Below are 20985 nucleotides of genomic sequence, written 5' to 3'. Positions count from 1 at the left end.
TTCCCCGGCCAGTGGCAGAAGCTCACTGAGGTCGAGCGACTCCGAGACCCGTGAGGCCCGAGAGGCCCGAGACCCGAGAGGCCCGAGACCCGTGAGGCCTGAGACCCGTGCGGCTCGTGAGGCCCGAGACCCGTGCGGGTTGTGAGGCCCGAGACCCGTGCGGCTCGTGAGGCCCGAGACCCGTGCGGCTCGTGAGGCCCGAGACCCGTGCGGCTCGTGAGGCCCGAGACCCGTGCGGCTCGTGAGGCCCGAGACCCGTGCGGCTCGTGAGGCCCGAGACCCGTGCGGCTCGTGAGGCCCGAGACCCGTGCGGCTCGTGAGGCCCGAGACCCGTGCGGGTCGTGAGGCCCGAGACCCGTGCGGCTCGTGAGGCCCGAGACCCGTGCGGCTCGTGAGGCCCGAGATCCGTGCGGCTCGTGAGGCCCGAGACCCGAGACCCGTGCGGCTCGTGAGGCCCGAGCGGGTCGTGAGGCCCGAGACCCGTGCGGCTCGTGAGGCCCGAGACCCGTGCGGCTCGTGAGGCCCGAGACCCGTGCGGCTCGTGAGGCCCGAGATCCGTGCGGCTCGTGAGGCCCGAGACCCGAGAGGCCCGAGACCCGAGAGGCCCGAGACCCGTGCGGCTCGTGAGGCCCGAGACCCGTGCGGCTCGTGAGGCCCGAGACCCGTGCGGGTCGTGAGGCCCGAGACCCGTGCGGCCCGAGACCCGTGCGAGTTGTGAGGCCCGAGACCCGAGAGGCCCGAGACCCGAGAGGCCCTGGTACATGGAGGAAGAGCTTCACGACAGTGATCAGGCTGTGACCAACTCACACGATATCAGTCAGCGGCTTATTTAGGTTTGACAATCGATTCATCTGGCCATGATTACTTCAATTAATTGGATATTTTTAAGCTACACTGCACAAACGGTATATATTTATAAAATATAAATTGATATTAAACAATAACAAAAATATAACAAAATAAAATATTGTACTAAATTATAATATAAACTATTTACACTATTATTATTATTATTATTACTACTACTAATTATAAGTTATTTAAATTAGTAATACCAGCAACAAATTATTGCATTGTAAATCCATATATTTGCACATTATTACTATTAATTATTATAATTTATAATAAAACAATATAAATATTTTATTAATATTGTTATTAAAATAGTCGTAAAATATGAATAATAATAAAATATTATTATACCATATATATACACTCACCGGCCACTTTATTAGGTACACCTGTCCAACTGCTCGTTAACACTTAATTTCTAAGCAGCCAATCACATGGCGGCAACTCAGTGCATTTAGGCATGTAGACATGGTCAAGACAATCTCCTGCAGTTCAAACCGAGCATCAGTATGGGGAAGAAAGTTGATTTGAGTGACTTTGAACGTGGCATGATTGTTGGTGCCAGAAGGGCTGGTCTGAGTATTTCAGAAACTGCTAATCTACTGGGATTTTCACGCACAACCATCTCTAGGGTTTACAGAGAATGGTCCGAAAAAGAAAAAACATCCAGTGAGCGGCAGTTCTGTGGGCGGAAATGCCTTGTTGATGCCAGAGGTCAGAGGAGAATGGCCAGACTGGTTCGAGCTGATAGAAAGGCAACAGTGACTGAAATAACCACTCGTTACAACCGAGGTATGCAGCAAAGCATTTGTGAAGCCACAACACGCACAACCTTGAGGCGGATGGGCTACAACAGCAGAAGACTCCACCGGGTACCACTCATCTCCACTACAAATAGGAAAAAGAGGCTACAATTTGCAAGAGCTCACCAAAATTGAACAGTTGAAGACTGGAAAAATGTTGCCTGGTCTGATGAGTCTCGATTTCTGTTGAGACATTCAGATGTTAGAGTCAGAATTTGGCGTAAACAGAATGAGAACATGGAACCATCATGCCTTGTTACCACTGTGCAGGCTGGTGGTGGTGGTGTAATGGTGTGGGGGATGTTTTCCTGGCACACTTTAGGCCCCTTAGTGCCAATTGGGCATCGTTTAAATGCCACGGCCTACCTGAGCATTGTTTCTGACCATGTCCATCCCTTTATGGCCACCATGTACCCATCCTCTGATGGCTACTTCCACCATGTCACAAAGCTCTAATCATTTCAAATTGGTTTCTTGAACATGACAATGAGTTCACTGTACTAAAATGGCCTCCACAGTCACCAGATCTCAACCCAATAGAGCATCTTTGGGATGTGGTGGAACGGGAGATTCGCATCATGGATGTGCAGCCGACAAATCTGCGGCAACTGTGTGATGCCATCATGTCAATATGGACCAAACTCCCTGAGGAATGCTTCCAGCACCTTGTTGAATCTATGCCACGAAGAATTGAGGCAGTTCTGAAGGCAAAAGGGGGTCCAACCCGTTACTAGCATGGGGTACCTAATAAAGTGGCCGGTGAGTGTATATACCATTTGCACATTATTTATATTACTAGCTATTACTACTACCACTTCTTTAAATAAAAATAATAATAATACATTATTTAAAATTGTATTAAAAATAATAATTATAATAATAATAATGGGTGTTACTACAATTTAAAATAATTCATTATTATTGTTATTATTATTATTTAAAGTGGTGGTAGTAGTAATAACTAGTAATATAAATAATGTGCAAATGGTGTATATATGGTAATATAAATCATTATTTAAATAAATAATATTAATTATAATAATAATGGTTGTTATCTAAATAATGATTTATATTACCATGCAACATTTGCACATTATTACTTACCACTACTACCAGTTTAAATAATAAAAATAATAAAAAATAAATAAAAAATATGGATGCATATGATAGCAAGGGCAACATCAGTAACATCAGCGCAGACACACACCACATGTGATTCTATGACACCAAGGGGAGAAGGGCCAGAACAGAAGAGCTCAGCAGCTCCAGGGTGTGTGTGATCGCTGGTTTCACACACACACCTCAAGGACTCGACGCACCCACTACATTCTTTTTTGGCAAGGCGTCAGTCTCCATTTGGGCTCAGATGATCGCATGATGGGAGCAGCAGTCGCTGCAGTTTCCCACTGTGGAGGAGGAAACAGCTGAACTGTGTGAGAACAGCAGATATAAACAGCATATCATACACTTGACTACCAATAGCTTCAGCGTGTGCTGTTGGAGGATACCACAGTCTGCGCATTATAGGGCTATTAGAGTCAACTAATACACATATAGATATGGGTGTGTTAAAATAAATAAATAAAAAGTAAAAAAAAAACAGCTACATCTCATTTTCATTTAGTTTACAATAATGCTAAAATAATACCCTAAAACTTAAATAAAAATTAATGTGAAATATGAAAATTATGATTTTTTTTTTATTAAAACTGTAATAGTTTATATAATGATATGATACTAAAATGACTTAAAACAAAATGTGCATATATAAAACTGACGCCACCACCTCAAAATGTATACAACTTTGTTAGAAACACTGTAGAAATTCAATCTATATAATTCATATTGGAATTTATGCAATTCTCCAACTGATCATTTGAGTGTCCCTTACATCGGCCGTGGGAAAGACTCACCCTAACCAGATGTAAAAGTCTTAAAGTCGCCCTGTAATCAATAATACTATCCCTTAAAACTCATCTTTGATCACCAAAATGACACATTTAAGCGGTTTTTCATTGAAAAAAAAATTCCTCATGCCTTAAAACAGCTTGAATGTAACTCGACACCCTTGCCTCATTTAGTATACGCGGTTCTATGAATATGCAAATGAGCCCCGCCTCCACTCACTCACTCAGCTCAGAGATCCACTGGTTGACGATCACACGTTGATCTGATTGGTTACAAGGTCGTTTGTGACGTCAGAAACACCAGCGATTTCAAACCGTGTTTTTGAGACTGTCTTTGGTTCACTGCAGTTTTAAGGAGGAAATACTCAGCAATGCTGTCGACTTATGAACTTACACATGGTGTCTCTTAAAGCGTGTTAAAAACACCACATAGACACATAAACAACATTAAAACGCTGGATTTTCACCTTTTCACACTGTATTAATGACTCAGAATCACAGTATGCTTTATTAAAGTGAATGCACAGTGAGTCCGAGCGGCAGCTGTTTATCACTGGCTCGGACTCAAGAGGAAACACACCAGCTTTAGTTTAATAGTCATGTTCAGCAAGTACAGAATTGCACTTATTTGTGTCCACACTACCATACACACCAACCAAACTAACTGAGCTGTAGCGCCTCTACTGTAAAACCTCCAGACCTTTCAAGTTAGACGCGATGATATAGCATCTATAATGCTACATGTTCACGAATCAATGGCAGTGGAATCACAGAATCAATTCGTCATTGATTTTCTGCTCATTTCCACACACAAACGAGTCGAGGTTTGCTATTGTCATTGTTCAGTTGTTTTCCACTGGCCAATAGAGCCAGCACCGACTTCTTGACTTCGTTCTTCAGACACATTTGCGACCCATCCAGGACTCAACAGCGCAAGCATTTCACTCGCATTTACGAATAAAATTCGGTGTGTGTGTGTGAACTGTAAAATGTTTAGGAAAGTGTGCAAAAAAAGATCTCTAAAAAGCCTTGAAGTCAGTTAGAAGTATCGGTAACACTTTCCAATAAGGTTTATTAGTTAACATGAACTAATAATGAACTGCACTTAATAACATTAACAAAGATTAATAAATCCTGTATGTTAACATTTACTATTAAAATATTGTTAACATTAGTTAATGCACTGTGAACTAACATGAACAAACAATGAACAGCTGTATTTTAATTACCTAACATTAACAAAGATTTACAAATACAGTAACAAAATGTATTGCTCATGGTTAGTTCATGTTAGTTAATTCATTAACTAATGTTAACTAATGAACCTTATTGTAAAGTGTTACCGAAGTATCTTAAATTATATAACACAAGTCTTCATTGTCATTTTACGAGGTCTTAAATTTTGGGTCTGGAAAACAGGAATCGGATTACGGCCTAATGTGATTAAACTTCATCAAACTAAAGGTTCACGGTTTCAGAATCAATGAATACTGCGCATTAATGCCAATATATTACTTTAGGTTTTTAATTCATCAACAATCATGTGATTTTTTTTTGTAACCAAAATAAGTAAATTTCCTTGTTTCTCCTTGTATCCCAAATGATGAGATACATTTTCATTGCACACCCTAAAGTTCTTTATGCGCTCCTAAATTTTTCACATTTGCAGCACTTGAGCTCCTTAGGGAAAAAAGTAAGAATCCAAAATGAATGCCAAAAGTAAGATATGTTGTAGCAGGTGCAGGGCTGATATGCATTCACTGGCGAATGAGTGATTGCTTAAACCAGCACTGAAGGCAGGTCTTCCCAAACCTCGCTCTGGAGATTAAATCCATAGAGTAGTTATCCGTCCCCCTCTCTCTCTCTCTCTCTCTCTCTCTGGGCTCACGGCCACGGTCCGGCTGTTCACGTGCCGGAGCCGAAAGCATTGACATAATGAACCCTCAGCTGGAGCTCTCGCTCCACGAGGCCACGTTCCTGAGCCGAGCCGCATCAAGCTCCCGGGATCCCCGGACTCGCCCCGACAGATGAATGAATAAACCCTCTATCTCTCCAGCCAGACCCCCTCACCAAACCACATCGCCTCCTTTAAACTGTCCCAGTGCCCCGAAATATCCCTCGCCCGAGGGAAGACGGGAAGAAAGGAAAAATCTGTTGATTACAATTGGCTCTTTCTGGATTTCACTTGCTCATGAAAGAGGGAAATGCATTACGCTCTACTTCCCCACGATTGAAAGAGTACGATTATCATGGCGGATAGTCGGGGATAAAAGGGATAATTTCAGGCACTTTACTCAGATAAGCTTTGCGAACTTAAGGCCCTGATATACTTCCAGCGAAATTGAAGAATGGACTGGTGTGACAAACAGAATCAGGGCAAAACGAAGTTTGAAAGCGCCGGCTGGTAAACACCTTTGGACTATAATTGGTCCATGCTGATGATGCTTTGACGTGTCAATCTTCCCCGGTTCACTTCTTCTGTTCAGTTGGTCGAGGTCAGACGCGAGTAAAAACAGGATCACACTGGAGAGCCGCTTTATAGCAGAACCTGACGGTGTAACTCTAGCTGAAACAGCATAATCACTGGTCAAGTATTTACAACTTCTTTCTAAGTGAAGAACGAGACAGAACTTGGCCGTGAGCATCCCAGGGTCTTTACCCCTAAACGGGCTCAGGGATGAGACTGGAGGTTTAGGACGAGGGAAGTGCGGTAGCAATTAAGGAACAATTTAAGAGAGATTAAATACTAATGCCGGAACCAAAAAGAATATAATCCTTCCAAGGCAACACAACTATCTCTACAATGCAGGGTCACTGGCAGAGTCTGAGTAATTAGTTTTCACCGTTTACTAAAAGTCTGTATCCATTTGGTCTCACTCGAGATGACCTAACACGGCCTATTCGGACAGGTTTATAGACCTCATGTGAATTCATCTGGAAAAAAATGCTTATCCTGGTTATTGGGGTTAAAGTTGAGCATTTGCCTGACCAGCAGGTTGTCTTAGGATGCTAATCTGCCGTTGTAATCTATTATCGGCCTAATGGCCCTCCGACCCCCCGGGGTCTCGGTAAGATGTGGTCAAAGCAGATTTACTGCAACATATGAAGGCAATCAGGATGACAACTGTCGTCTAAAACAGGCCGTGGTTATTATAGTTCATCAATGCTTGATGATTAAAACTCAGCAGGTTTATAATATGATCTTTCCCTACTTTGTAATTTGCAATGGCTGGACACTCGGGTTGCTTCTCTATACAACCAATCAAAGGCAGACACATGTGTGCGGTTGGAGTCGACCTGCCAATTCGACACCGTTATGTTCGCTCTACATGCACCAAATGCTCCAGTTGCTTATATCAATTTGGAAGCAATTTGACTAATCTGGGCTTTGCAGTGTGTGTGACCTCGCGTGCATCACAAACTGTATTGAGCCTTGCTGTTAATAGGATGGGTTTGTATCGACTACTGAAATTTGCTAGGGTTGTAACCATACCAAATAAAAGGACATGTGACACGATGAACACACGTTTCATCATCAGCATACTGTGCACGTGTAGCAAGGTTTTTCTATCCGTGCCTCATTTATATGCTCAGGTCACGTATGTGCCTTGAATTGTTTTGCACTGATTAGTTTGTCTGCAAGGTGGCAACACTGACTGAGTCTTTTTATATATATATATATATATATATATATTTAAAAAAAGAAATGGATGAGACAACAACAAACTACTGGAGACGGCAACAATAGACGATGGCTTGTGTGAGGTGCACCAATTCAATTGATACTGTACACACAACTCTAGTTTAAACAAGGGAAAATATTTTATCGGTCATAACTTTTGGAGAGAGAAATAGCAGATACTGGACCAGGATGAGAATTTAATTGCATGTGTTGACCAACTGTGTTTGTGCATAAGCGTTTGCATGTGTACTTTAGGCTTTGGATTTTGGAAATGTGTGCAATGGCAAACACCACTTTCGCAAGTTACACTAATAACATCAGTCTTGCTTTCTAAATGCATGAACAAACTGTAAAAAGTAGTCATACGTGCAATGAATGTAGTAATGCAAGTCAAAGTAGTCATCCATGCAATGAATTCTGAACAATGTTGCCAAAAGTGGTAAAAAAAACCAACTGATTTTTAACAATGCTTTTTGTCCGATGCATTTGGAAATCCCCCATGCTTGGATCCAGCTGCGCGTGAAGGAGGGCCGTGTGGGCCGATGAGGAGATCTGAACTCCGTCCAGCTGAGCACATGCCATTCACTGTGGAGCGAGATCTCCTCGAGGCGAGCCCATCGACACAGCAGAGCCGGGGATATCGGTCTGCAGGGAGTCGTGGGATCGGGGTTACCAGCGAACCCGTCAATATGTTCAGGCGTGCTGCAAAATCACCAACTCTTCCTCATCATAGGATTTCTGCTTCTCTTGATTAATTAAGGATATTCGTCTGTGATAAAATGTTTAAATTTCACTCCCTTGCATTGGTACCAATCTTTCATGTTTAAACAAATCAGAGCCTTTCTCTTAAAGCCCCCCTGTGGTCAATAATTTTATCCCTTAAAACTCATCTTTGATCACCAAAATGACAGTTTTTTCAGTGAAATAAAATTCTTCATGCCATAAAACATCTTGAATGTAACTCGACACCCTCGCCTCATTTAGTATGCGCGGTTCTATGAATATGCAAATGAGCCCCGCCTCCACTCACTCACTCGGCTCAGAGATCCACTGGTTGACGATCACACGTTGATCTGATTGGTTACAAGGTCGTTTGTGACGTCAGAAACACCAGCGATTTCCCAAACTCGCACCTCCAAAAGATTTAATAGAAAATGTTAAAAACGTCATTTGGGGAAGTTAATATTAGGAATTTCACTGGTTTAGCTTTTTGGAGAAGCTTCTTGCAACATTTTCATTAATGTAAAAAGTTATTAATTTATATGATAAATATATTCAGGACAAATAAACCATGCAAGTTGATGTTCTCTTGATTTGTGCAATAATTCTGATTAAGTGTAAAGAGAAATGTCTAATCGTGATTCTAATTTTTGAGCAAACTAATCGTGGTTATCAGTTTCCCTATTAATATCGTCCAGCCCAAACACGCTCTGGGTGTCTCTTGGTTTCCATGTTTGTGAGACTCTATGGGCTCTGTGTGTTTGGAGGGGCAGATTAACATTCCTGCGCTGACCCCTCTCCCCACTGCAAGGGTCAGCCCATTCACGGACACTGGGAACCGGGTCAACCAGGACAGAAGCAGATGCACAGCAACACACCAACACTGACGACCAGCCACGCACTTCATGTCCGAGGATTAGCATTATATTCCCATGCCAAAGTGCAAATGCTTACATACTGTCGTGATTCAACTCACATTCACAATTTACCCCTAGACTGAGTCGCTGCTTGATCTTTAAGGCTCACAGGCTCATCCGGTCACTGAAGTCAGCAGCGTTTACACTCGCTAGGAACGTTTTTCTCCATGGAAGTTTTGCGTTTGGTGAGCTAATAAAATAATAAAACTCAGTCGAATCAATATTTTGTGTACAGTTATTTAATTATGCCATCCAGTATCGTGGACTCGCTCTCTCTCGTTTCATTCAAACGCAGCGGCGGCCATTTTGTGTCTATTGTTTTGTACACTGTTGGATTATGAGATACAAACAGGTGCGATTTTAAAACAGTTTAATCTGAAATCAATATCTCTTATCCCCATAATTATGACTGTGTTGAAATGCTGTGTAATAAGTGTTATGACTGTATACCGTAACTCTTAAATGTCCGTCTAGCTGAAACTGCTCTCTCCGCGGAAGCTTTGCGTTTAAAGAGCTAATAAAATATTTCAACTCAGATCAATATTTCATGTCTAATGATTTACTTATGTGGCAAGTCTCCGTGTAATAAGCGGGATAATGTACATCCAGCCTCCGCTTCGCGTCCGGGTCCTCATTCTCCTGTCGGGGGGTATTTAGAGAGAACCACCGGCTGGATGTACATTATCCCTTACATGTGACGCGTTCGGTGATGTGAGCTGCGTTACACGCGGGGTTGAAATGGTGGCTACAAAGAAAACGTTAATTTTGGTCATGGCTTGTCAAAGTCAAGTCAAGTCAAATATACTTATATAGCGCTTTTCACAATACAGATTGTATCAAAGCTGCTTCACAGTATCAATCAAAACAACTAAACAGTGTTTGTTTATTACTGGAAAAAGACATCCAAGTTTGGTAGAGCTGATCAGTGGTATGATGGGTCATTTTATTTGACTATCCCTCTGAACCCGATCCGAATTTTTTTATGACGGACGAAAGATTCGGTGTAAACGTGATTGACAACGTGAGGTCGTCTTTATTTTTTATGGTGCAAAAATTTTGGACGAGATTTAGTTTTGCAAGGACCTTTAATTTAAAACATCACATTTATTAATTTTCCTGCCTATCACTAAAGGCTGGGTTGAAGATATAGAGGACACACTTTTAATCAAGCTTCATTTTAACAAACTAATATTGATGTTTAAATCACAAGATTGATCTTTTAGTCTATGCGGTTTCCTAAACATTAGTTTTAGAGCGTGTCTTAGCCAATAATAATTTTTTATTTACTTCTGATAAAAAGCAAAGTCTTGTGCAATTTTAAAAGTTTGTGTACAACTCGTTTTTATTTGAGTGTTTATTATTGTATCTAAATATAAATAGTAATTGTTTTTAATTGTTTAGGCTGTGTTGCTTTAATATTATAGTAATGTACCCAGTGAGAGGGTTTTCCTGTATAGTTTACATCATTTAGACATTGTTTTTTTTTTTCAAGAAAAACTGGCATGATATATTTAGAAATGATATATCATGTCTTGAAAAACGAAGACGATTTGACGGTGGTCGTAGGAGAATCACTGCAGGACTGAGCGTCAGATCTTCTGAGTTCGTCGGAGATAAAATTCGGTCATTAATCGGCTGTCGGTGAACATGTCAAACTAACGATCAAAGACTTCAGATTTTAGCCTAGAATCAGAAGAATCTTTTAGGATTTGCTAATTTTGTCTCAGACGGCCAAAATCGCACAGTGTGAACCGGCTATAGAAAGATACGAGTGCAGAGCCATAATGAAATAGAGTCCAAATTGAATTAATCAATGAATCCATCAAACTCCAGATCAAAATGTCCACAGACACTAAGTTAACCCCCATCTGTGCTCATTGTCTGGGTCTGAAGGGAGAGGATATGGTTGAGTGGAAGCCAGAAATGTGTGACCCACTTCATGCCAAATGAAATAAACCATCAACGTGACCTTTATAGATCAAATTTGCTTCATATGACCACCAACAGGATGAAAATATCGGCTGAATTGGAGCACACAAACAGATATTGAGTGATTTGCCCCTAGAGTACAGTAAAGTGGGTGAAGGACTACAGCAGCTGTACAGTAGAGACGAGGAGCACCAGCAGGGCCCGGAAATGCTTTGTTCAAAGTTCAATGTCAGCATTTGGCTTCAAGGGAAACCCAATATGCCAGTGCCCATGCATACATTACCAGTGTGTGTGTGTGTGTGGATGCTGAACGTTGCTGGAATAGCGACTGCTCACTGAGGCATGCTCAGTAACGCTTCGGAGGGTTTATAGGTGGATTAGTGCTCTTTGCTTTTCACTCGCTCTTGTTTTCTCTCCATGTACTTCGCTCCGTCTCTTATTTCAATCGACTGCTCATTTGCCACCACTGATCCTCAGTCGCTCTGCACTTCCTTAATTGGATAGGATGGGATTTCACCTCAATATTTAACAGCCTGTCGTGATGCTGGCTGTGATACTGATTAAGTTACAGCACAAATCACTATAATGTAGTGACTAAATTAGAGATTCTTATGTTTTAAACATGCATCCCATGTTTGAATATACAAGTGAGCGAGATATTTGATAGCTACAAATCTGTTGTATGTAAAAGAGCAGCTCGGATATTCTGCATTATATTTTGCATTCAATAGAAGAAAGAAAATCATACGGGTTTGGAATAACAAGAGAGAGAGTCTATATTAATATTGACAAACTAAATGTTTGTGAAATGTAGAGTGTACTGACACGTGATTTCAGGATTCAATTTACATTGACTGTAGATTCAATCTCTGAATCAAATCAAAATTTCTAAATATATCATTCCAGTTTTTCTTAAGAAAAAAACAATGTCTAAATGATGTAAACTATACAGGAAAACCCTCTCACTGGGTACATTACTATAATATTAAAGGGCAAAATTAGCAACACAGCCTAAACAATTAAAAATTTTGACTATTTATATGTAGATACAATAATAAACACTCAAATAAAAACGAGTTGTACACAAACTTTTAAAATTGCACAAGACTTTGCTTTTTATCAGAAGTAATTAAAAAATGATTATTGGCTAAGAGATGCTCTAAAACTAATGTTTAGGAATTGTATTCATGCATCAAATGAAAACCGCATAGACTAAAAGATCAATCTTGTGATTTAAACATCAATATTGGTTTGTTAAAATGAAGCTTGATTAAAAGTGTGTCCTCTATATCTTCAACCCAGCCTTTAGTGATAGGCAGGAAAATTAATAAATGTGATGTTTTAAACTAAAGGTCCTTGCAAAACTAAATCTTCGCACCATAAAAAATAAAGACGACCTCACGTTGTCAATCGCGTTTTCATAAAAAATTCGGATCGGGTTCGATTTTCTGCGTTTTCGCATCCGTAGCAAGTATTTTGAGAGGTGTTTTGAAAATTCAGAGCCACCGAATGACGAATTCGAAGGTTTCGGACTCCGTGTGCAAGGGCCTTAAGGCTGAATGCGTGACTCACTATTCCAGAACGAGCACCATCTCGCTGGCCATCTCGTAGACTTCGTGCAGACTGACGACGCGAGGACAAGCTCCCGCCAGCTCCAGGACGGCGATCTCGTGGATGATCTCGGTCCTGCAGTCTTGGCCCTTCCTCCTCTTCCTCATGTACTTCGCTGCAAACTCTTTACCGGTGCTTTTCTCCACACATTTCCTCACCACAGCAAACTTGCCTCTGAGAGCGAGAGAAAACAAGGGGAAGAATGTTTGTTAGCAGTTTGAATATCTCATGCTGTAGCCAGACTTTGGACCAGGGTTATTATCGGCAGGGCCTGAATTTCGTTTTGGAAAATATATGATGATTCTCATGAGGGGGATTTTTTTTGTTTGAGGGGGAGAAAGGGAAAATCATTTTTTCCAAACAAAATTATTACATTTATCTTGCCTAAATGTTTGCGCTCATTGCATTTTTACAATGGGGTTGTAAATTTACACAACACAAGGAAGCTTGATTTAAATTGTTTAATTAAATTGAAAAAAGTAGCACAAATAAATACAATAGAATAAAGATACAAATAAAGACAAATAAAGAGAAAAGTTTTTGAATAGGTCTAACACTAGTATTCATTTACAGAAACTGAATAAAGTCACTTTCAAATGGAAATCACAACAAAGTCACAATCAAATGGAAAATAACACTAGGTAGTATTTTAGTCCTGAATAAATTAAATACATAGGCTATTAATCCTGATTCCTTTAACTTAAAGCTGTCTTTTGTTGTTTTGACAACAAAATTAATGACACACACATATGGCTGCCGTCACTTTAAGAGCTAGTGCACGGATCCTGTGAAGTGTGTTCATTATACTGGCATGCGTTTTATGCTTATTAAAGACAAAAGCGACTATGTTTAGAGTATACGCACGAAGACCGCAATATAATCCGCGAAAAAGTCTGGTCCCGACTCCTAAACGCGAGTGTGTATTATCGCCGCAGCGCTTGATGCTTGCCTTGCGCAACACATTATGAGAGAAGAGATAGAAGACGCGGCACCGCTGAACACTCACGCTATTTGTGAAATTGCGTCTGGCAGATAGTTGTTAAAATAATGATTTGATTTTATTATCTGTGTGGATTACGATTGCGGGAATTTCCCGCATTATAAATGGGAGACCTGCGGGAATGATTAGAATTATGCGCAATACCCGCAATCCCGCACCGAACTTCGAGCCCTGATCGGTACTAAAACTATTAAAGGGGACCAAAGTCAAGTTTTTAAAGTCTCTACTAGAACAGGTTTTAATGTTTGAATGTTTAAAAAACACATTATTTTCTCCATATTTGTCATTGTTACAGCTCCTCTCTTCCCAGTTTGTCAGTAACGCTTTTCCCGAAAGCATCGTTAGCCAACTATGGTCGCAAGTTCTGTCGTTATCAGCAGTTCAACGAGTCGTGTTTCCCGAAACCATCGTCCCGACGAACATTCGCAAACAGCGTCGCAGAGGTGTGTGTGTGAGCGACAGATCTCGAGCTGTGGTTAGAAGCAGTTTCTAGTTTGCATGTGGACTCAATAAATCCTGATCTTGAGCAAAATAAGCCAGATGACATTCAGTGCAATCTGTGTCTTTTATTTAGAATACATACAAATGTCATTTACGCCTTTTAATTTGTCAAGAGATTTAAAGCGTCGTTTTTGAAGAGTGCGCATGTGTGAACGAGCTCTAGTGCGTGAGAGTCTATGATTGGCTCTGGAAATAAAGCAAAATAACTGAGAAAAATGAAAATTACTCTTCAGATGCCATGTCTAATCTATATCAAAACATCTCGCGTTAATTCGATCTCAAACAGATTCATTTAAAGTAGTTATTACTCCACCACCTGTGTGACATCATTAACCAATGTGGTTGAACGACCAATATGCGACAATATGATTTCGGGAAACAGTCGTGGCTAGACAGTTGATTTCTTTAACGATGAATCGTACTACGGTAGTGAAGCAGCGAGTGACGTCTCTGTACGGGAAACACACCCGTTTACTTCCTGTCTCTATGAAGCCCCTCCTCCTGAAAAGCACACTGTGCTCTGATTGGTCGGCTGGAGCAGTGTGCTGTGATTGGTCGAGCGCTTCGAGTGTGTTTGGGAAATGTCCCGCCCCTTCCCATAACCTCCAGTTTAACACACTACTAACTAACTCAACCAGGCCCCGCCCCTTTATTCTGCGTATGAATTATTATAACGAGGAATATTGTGACGTGAATATTGTGACGATTCACTGTGCGAATAAGATTTTTTGCCAATTAGCTGAACGCAAGATGCTTTTACACCACCAATCTGACATACTAGTAGAGATCACATTTCCGTGCATCGCATTAAACGGTCACATACACACACAAAACAACTTTGTTCAGGGCCTCTTTTCATTTGATGCAGTGAAAGGCCCGGAGCTGGAGGGTTTGCGGGCAGTGAAGGGGGGGTACATCTAAAGATGGCACACTTGTTATCACCGCGCCTTTGTCCCCCGGCATATTTGCAGGATGAAATCATCCCAAAGCCCGAACTGTCCCTCTGTGTCCCAGTTTAGCACTCAACTTGAAGATGCAGGGGCAGACGATGAGGAAGAGAAGGAAAAACAACACACACACACACACCGACAGACAAGGGAACATGTCGCCGAGAGGATTCTTGAGGAAAGTGTTGTATTGCGATCACACACCCCCCCGCTGAGCTAACTACCATGTTCCCTACAGCCCGGGGAGTGGAGACTCTTGTGTGTGTGTGTGTGTGTGTGTGTGTTGAGATTCGTGCCACACTGGCAGTCTGTTCTCACTGAAAATGTATTGCACTGTGTGTTATTTCTGTACAGGTTTCCAAAAATATTCATAGCGGCCCTTACAGCCCGACACCCATCCCTCATATGTGGACAAACAGGCCCTAAAACCCACGTTATTGGTCCAGTCAGAAGTGGACATGACAAACTATCCAAATATAACAGCCAAAAGCCAGACGGAAGAGTGATTTAATTGATGTTTGATCTAATTTCATTAGTCAGAGTTAGACATGAGTGATCATTTGCACTTTTTTTTTCTTTGAACAATCCAGCATTGTGCAGTGAGACCAGAATGTCAAATTTAATACTACTTATAATAATGATTATGATGATGATGATAATAATGTAGCCATTGATATTATTACTACTACTACTACAATAATAGCAAATATAATTTGACAAATATCGTTAATAATGATATTATGTTTTTTTGTTTTAGGATTGAAATGTGTTTTCGGTTCCCACTGTTGCTGTGTTTTACTTCCAATGTTTGCCTTGTTTCCTTTGTTCCTGGTTCGTTTCCATAGTGTTTCGAGGACTAGTCAAGTCATCTTCATTTATATAGCGCTTTTAACAATGGAGATTGTTTCAAAGCAGCTTTACAGAGATAAACATACAATATACGGTAACAGAGATTGTTTTTTGAATAATGTTATTTCCAGCTAAAGTTGGTTTTGATTGATTCACTTCCAGCAAAATTATCATTTGTTATTACATTAGGGGCCACTAAGACGACGGCGTTCTCTCTAGGAGTCGGCCGTACCAGGGACAGGAAGAATATCACTACCAGAGAAATGCCAAATAATAACACTTTTATTATCTTCAACATGGGTTTCGAGTCAGAGGCAGGCAAGACCAAAATACACACAGAACAATATCTTTTCAATCTCTACATTTTCTAAAACAAAAATAAAGAAAACAAAATAAACGTGCCTACCACCCTAACCCAAAAACAGCGTGAAAATATACAAAATAAAATGGCGTCAAACCCCCTACATCCCTTAATTTGGCAAAAACTATATTCCAGGGTATTTACACAAGTAGCGAATAATCACACACAATCTCTCTGGTACGACACTCTAGACTAGACCAAACGATAACGACACGAGCAATGGTAAAGAGGTACACAAGCACACACAACTGTCTTTACAATTTACAAGCAGAAGCACAGATACATACAATAAAATAAAAATATGAATGAAATCTAGATTGCTTTAAGGTTTTCGTGTAGGACTAACAGTATTCAGGCACAGGGAATACTAGCCTACTAGAACTTGAAAACAGTTCATGTTTCATTGTATTAATGAATTACAGATTAACTCTTCTCGCTATCTTTTGTTGTTTAATATTAACGACAGACATAAGCAGATATATTAGGCTGCTGTCACTTAGTTTTTTTTTCACTGGTCAATTTTGAGATTTCGGGATATTTGTCTTCAAAAACATGTCTTCTTTCAGACTTGTGGTGAAAAAAAGTCCGAAATACACATTTAGGTCTTTATTTTACTACACTTTGTCTGTGTCTGTAGATTTCTCATAAATTCATCAAAAGTTGGCGTTGTAAATCATCCGTTGCTCCGCGATCTGCACCCTGTCATCACACACACTGTTAGAAAGCTCTCTCCCTCTTGTACAATGTTGTCGGATCCAAATATGGTAATTTCCTTTTTATCAGCAACCAATCGTGAAAGTAAAAGGGCGCAAATGCGCAATCTCATTGGCTGATGCTAAATCTTTAAAGCCCGTTTTCTCAAAATGACTTTTCTCTCACACTCAAAGTCCGAAATCTCCACTTCGGTAGTACTTATATACACCAAACTTTCCAGTCTTGTACCTAGTTATATTATGAAGACATTTACAGAGGGATTTGTAAATATATTATTCCTAGCCCGATTTATATAACATTTTATTCCAAAAAACATGGCAAAAATCTTTTTTTTAAGGCTATTGACAGTATATTCTGATTTATAGGATAACAAAAGTAGATATCCATAAATCCCTCTGTAACTTTTTTCCCCATCTAATATGTGAACACAATGAAAAAAGACTTTTGAACCTGGCTTTATCCAATACTCAGATTTCATTTTTTGAAATATATGCAAATTAGCGCATATTTAATTAGATAATGCCTAATTTGCATATTTAAACATTAAATTACAGAAAACTTGTAATACATTTTTTTCTCATCTTAATGTAGGTAAAAAAAAAAATTACCCTATTCACCTGTAGTGTCTCGCCTTAAGAGCTAATGCATGGATTCAATATACTGATACACGGATTCAATATACTGATACACATGTGGTTTTTTCTCAACGGTTAACATTCACATCAAGACATCACAGACTGTGTTTATGCGAGTACTTGCCAAGGCGGGTATTTTGACAATTTTGTACATTTATGACCGCTTAAAGGATTAGTTCACTTTTAAAAAAACTAAGCTGATAATTCACTCACCCCCATGTCATCCAAGATGTCCATGTCTTTCTTTCTTCAGTCAAAAATAAATTAAGGTTTTTGATGAAAACATTCCAGGATTTTTCTCCATTTAATGCACTTTACTGGCTACCAAACAGTTCAAGGTCCAAATGACCGTTTCAGTGCAAACTTTTTCCGAGTCAATTCGTTCATTTCGGTCGTTAAATGAATCAAATGACTCGTGAAAAGATTTGTTCATTTTGATGAACGAGTTCGAACAGGAGAGTCACACAGAACAGAGCGACGCGAGCATGTGAGCTTATAAAACTTAAACGTTGTTATTTTTTTTTTAAATGAGCGATCGTTTCGCTTGATAAGACCCTTATTCATCGTCTGGTGTCATTTAAAACCATTTGAACAGTTTGCAGTGAAACGGTCATTTGGACCTTGAACCGTTTGGTAGCCAGTAAAGTGCATTAAATGGAGAAAAATCCTGGAATGTTTTCATCAAAAACCTTAATTTATTTTCGACTGAAGAAAGAAAGACATGGACATCTTGGATGACATGGGGGTGAGTAAATTATCAGCAAAAGTTTTTTTAAAAGTGAACTAATCCTTTAAGTGCAATAATACGTGAAAAAGCACTTAAGTTTGGTACTCACGAGCGGTTTGAGAGGCGGCTTTATGTGTGTGCAGAGACAACGGTTTCTCAGAGCGCACACAAGTACTACTGAATGCTTTAAAATGTTTAAAATGACAAGCCATGCATATGATGAACTTTCTTAACGATGCAACACTGGCCTGATTAGGCAAGTGAAAATTCTGTCCAGAAACACGAGCAAAAGTCTTGTATCGCAGATGATGTGGTGATGTGAAGCCAAGTGTGCATTTTAAAAGATTGTCTCACAAAGTTTTCAAATTACTGATTTGATCTGATAATCTGTGTGGATTAATTTGCACGTTCATCCAATGAATGAGTAAAGTCATGTGCAACACCCGGACTCCTGCGCCTAAATGTCATGTTTAACAAATACATAAACTGGAAGGTGACTGATGGAAAAAAGCCACTAGACAAATCCTTAAAACAGATTTAAGATCGATTTAAAACGCAGCAAGGGAAGTCTCAGACGCATCGTTAACCAAGCCTGTGTGAAGCGCTGCTCAGACACGAGGCCTGGCGAGGCGTTCAGACACAGCGGAGAGAAGCACCGGGGAAGATTTAGCACGGCTGAACTGTGGAGGAAATGCATGTTAAACGTCCCGAATCACACCGAGATGTCCTGAACTGGCCTTCTCCGTCCATCTGCTCCCGGACCACATGCACCCACGCTGATGATCCAAGCAAGCAATGCACAGGGTTATTATTCATAATCGCTCGTTTCTCGGGGCAAGAATGACTGATGTGCCTCGTAAGAGATGCATGTGGGCGTCTGTGAAAGGGGCTTGTTTTCAAGTCTCTTGAGGTTAAAACTATATGGGGCTCTATTTCAAGGATCCAAGCACATGGTCTAAAGTGCACGGCGCAAGGGTCACTTATGGCGTGTCCCAATCTACGTTTGCTAGTTTAACGACAGGTAAAAATGGTCGGCGCTCCCGGCGCATGGTCTAAAAGGGTCGCCCCTATTCCCTTAATGAGTAATGGGTGTGTTTTGTCTCTATTCTCTTAATGAGTAATGGGTGTGTTTTGGGCGTAACGTGCAATAAACCATCAGAGTCTCGTCTCCCTTTCCCTTTAAAAGACAGTTGTGCTCGCGCCAACAAAAATAGCAATGCGCCAACAAAAATAGCAACGCGCCAACAAAAATAGCAACGCGCCGACAAAAATAGCAACGCGCCAACAAAAATAGCAACGCGCCAACAAAAATAGCAACGCGCCAACAAAAATAGCAACGCGCCAACAAAAATAGCAACGCGCCAACAAAAATAGCAATGCGCCAACAAAAATAGCAATGCGCCAACAAAAATAGCAACGCGCCAACAAAAATAGCAATGCGCCAACAAAAATAGCAATGCGCCAACAAAAATAGCAACGCGTCAACAAAAATAGCAATGCGCTAACAAAAATAGCAATGTGCTAACAAAAATAGCAATGTGCTAAAAAAAATAGAAAAGCGCCAACAAAAATAGCAAAGCGCCAACAAAAATAGCAAAGCGCCAACAAAAATAGCAAAGCGCCAACAAAAATAGCATTGCGCCAACAAAAATAGCAACGCGCCAACAAAAATAGCAACGCGCCAACAAAAATAGCAACGCGCCAACAAAAATAGCAACGCGCCAACAAAAATAGCAATGCGCCAACAAAAATAGCAATGCGCCAACAAAAATAGCAATGCGCCAACAAAAATAGCAACGCGCCAACAAAAATAGCAACGCGCCAACAAAAATAGCAACGCGCCAACAAAAATAGCAACGCGCCAACAAAAATAGCAACGCGCCAACAAAAATACCAACGCGCCAACAAAAATAGCAACGCGCCAACAAAAATAGCAACGCGCCAAAAAAAATAGCAATGCGCCAACAAAAATAGCAATGCGCCAACAAAAATAGCAATGCGCCAACAAAAATAGCAACGCGCCAACAAAAATAGCAATGCGCCAACAAAAATAGCAATGCGCCAACAAAAATAGCAATGCGCCAACAAAAATAGCAACGCGCCAACAAAAATAGCAATGCGCCAACAAAAATAGCAATGTGCCAACAAAAATAGCAACGCGCCAACAAAAATAGCAACGCGCCAACAAAAATAGCAATGCGCCAACAAAAATAGCAAAGCGCCAACAAAAATAGCAAAGCGCCAACAAAAATAGCAATGCGCCAACAAAAATAGCAATGCGCCAACAAAAATAGCAAAGCGCCAACAAAAATAGCAACGCGCCAACAAAAATAGCAATGCGCCAACAAAAATAGCAAAGCGCCAACAAAAATAGCAATGCGCCAACAAAAATAGCAACGTGCCTGAACACACATCGTTCTCAGCCCATGGGTGCAAATGCATTTGCTAATTCAACAATGTGGCGCAGAACGTGAAAATGAAAACTGCGTTGGGCTGAAACTAGCAAAAAACGTCTTGCTTTTTAGGATAGGGCCCATGATGTTTGCCTAGGACACACATTCCACATGCATTCCTGCACGTTCTTCACTGTGACCGACACTGGAGAGATGCAAGATCAGCAGAACATCTGCTGAAAGTGAAATCAGCCGGGACTAGCTCACCTGCCATCTGCTAAAGGCATCCTGGATGCAGGATCTGATAGCAAACATGAATCCATGCAGGAATGTGGAAATGGACAGAAGACGACTTCATGCATTCTTTGTGAAAACATGTGCAACATTCAGTCACATTCAATTGTCTGAAACAAAGCAACTTATGAAAAAACCTCAAT

The 20985-nt window shown here is 40.7% G+C and overlaps 1 protein-coding gene across 1 annotated transcript in view; it reads right to left on the bottom strand.

Moving 5' to 3' along the window:
* The window catches only part of stk17a (serine/threonine kinase 17a), a 49503-nt gene that overhangs the window by 12057 nt on the left and 16461 nt on the right, over positions 1-20985 (bottom strand). The window contains exon 2 of the mRNA XM_056243426.1: positions 12383-12595. Coding sequence (XP_056099401.1) covers positions 12383-12595 — 213 coding nt within the window. The remainder of the gene's footprint in view (positions 1-12382; positions 12596-20985) is intronic.

The sequence above is a fragment of the Rhinichthys klamathensis genome, unplaced genomic scaffold, assembly GCF_029890125.1.
Source record: "Rhinichthys klamathensis goyatoka isolate OS25496 unplaced genomic scaffold, OSU_Roscu_1.1 h1tg000795l_1, whole genome shotgun sequence".
Taxonomy (NCBI): domain Eukaryota; kingdom Metazoa; phylum Chordata; class Actinopteri; order Cypriniformes; family Leuciscidae; genus Rhinichthys; species Rhinichthys klamathensis.
The sequence above is the reverse complement of the archived record's forward strand: the minus strand, read 5'-3'. Positions and strand labels throughout refer to the sequence as shown.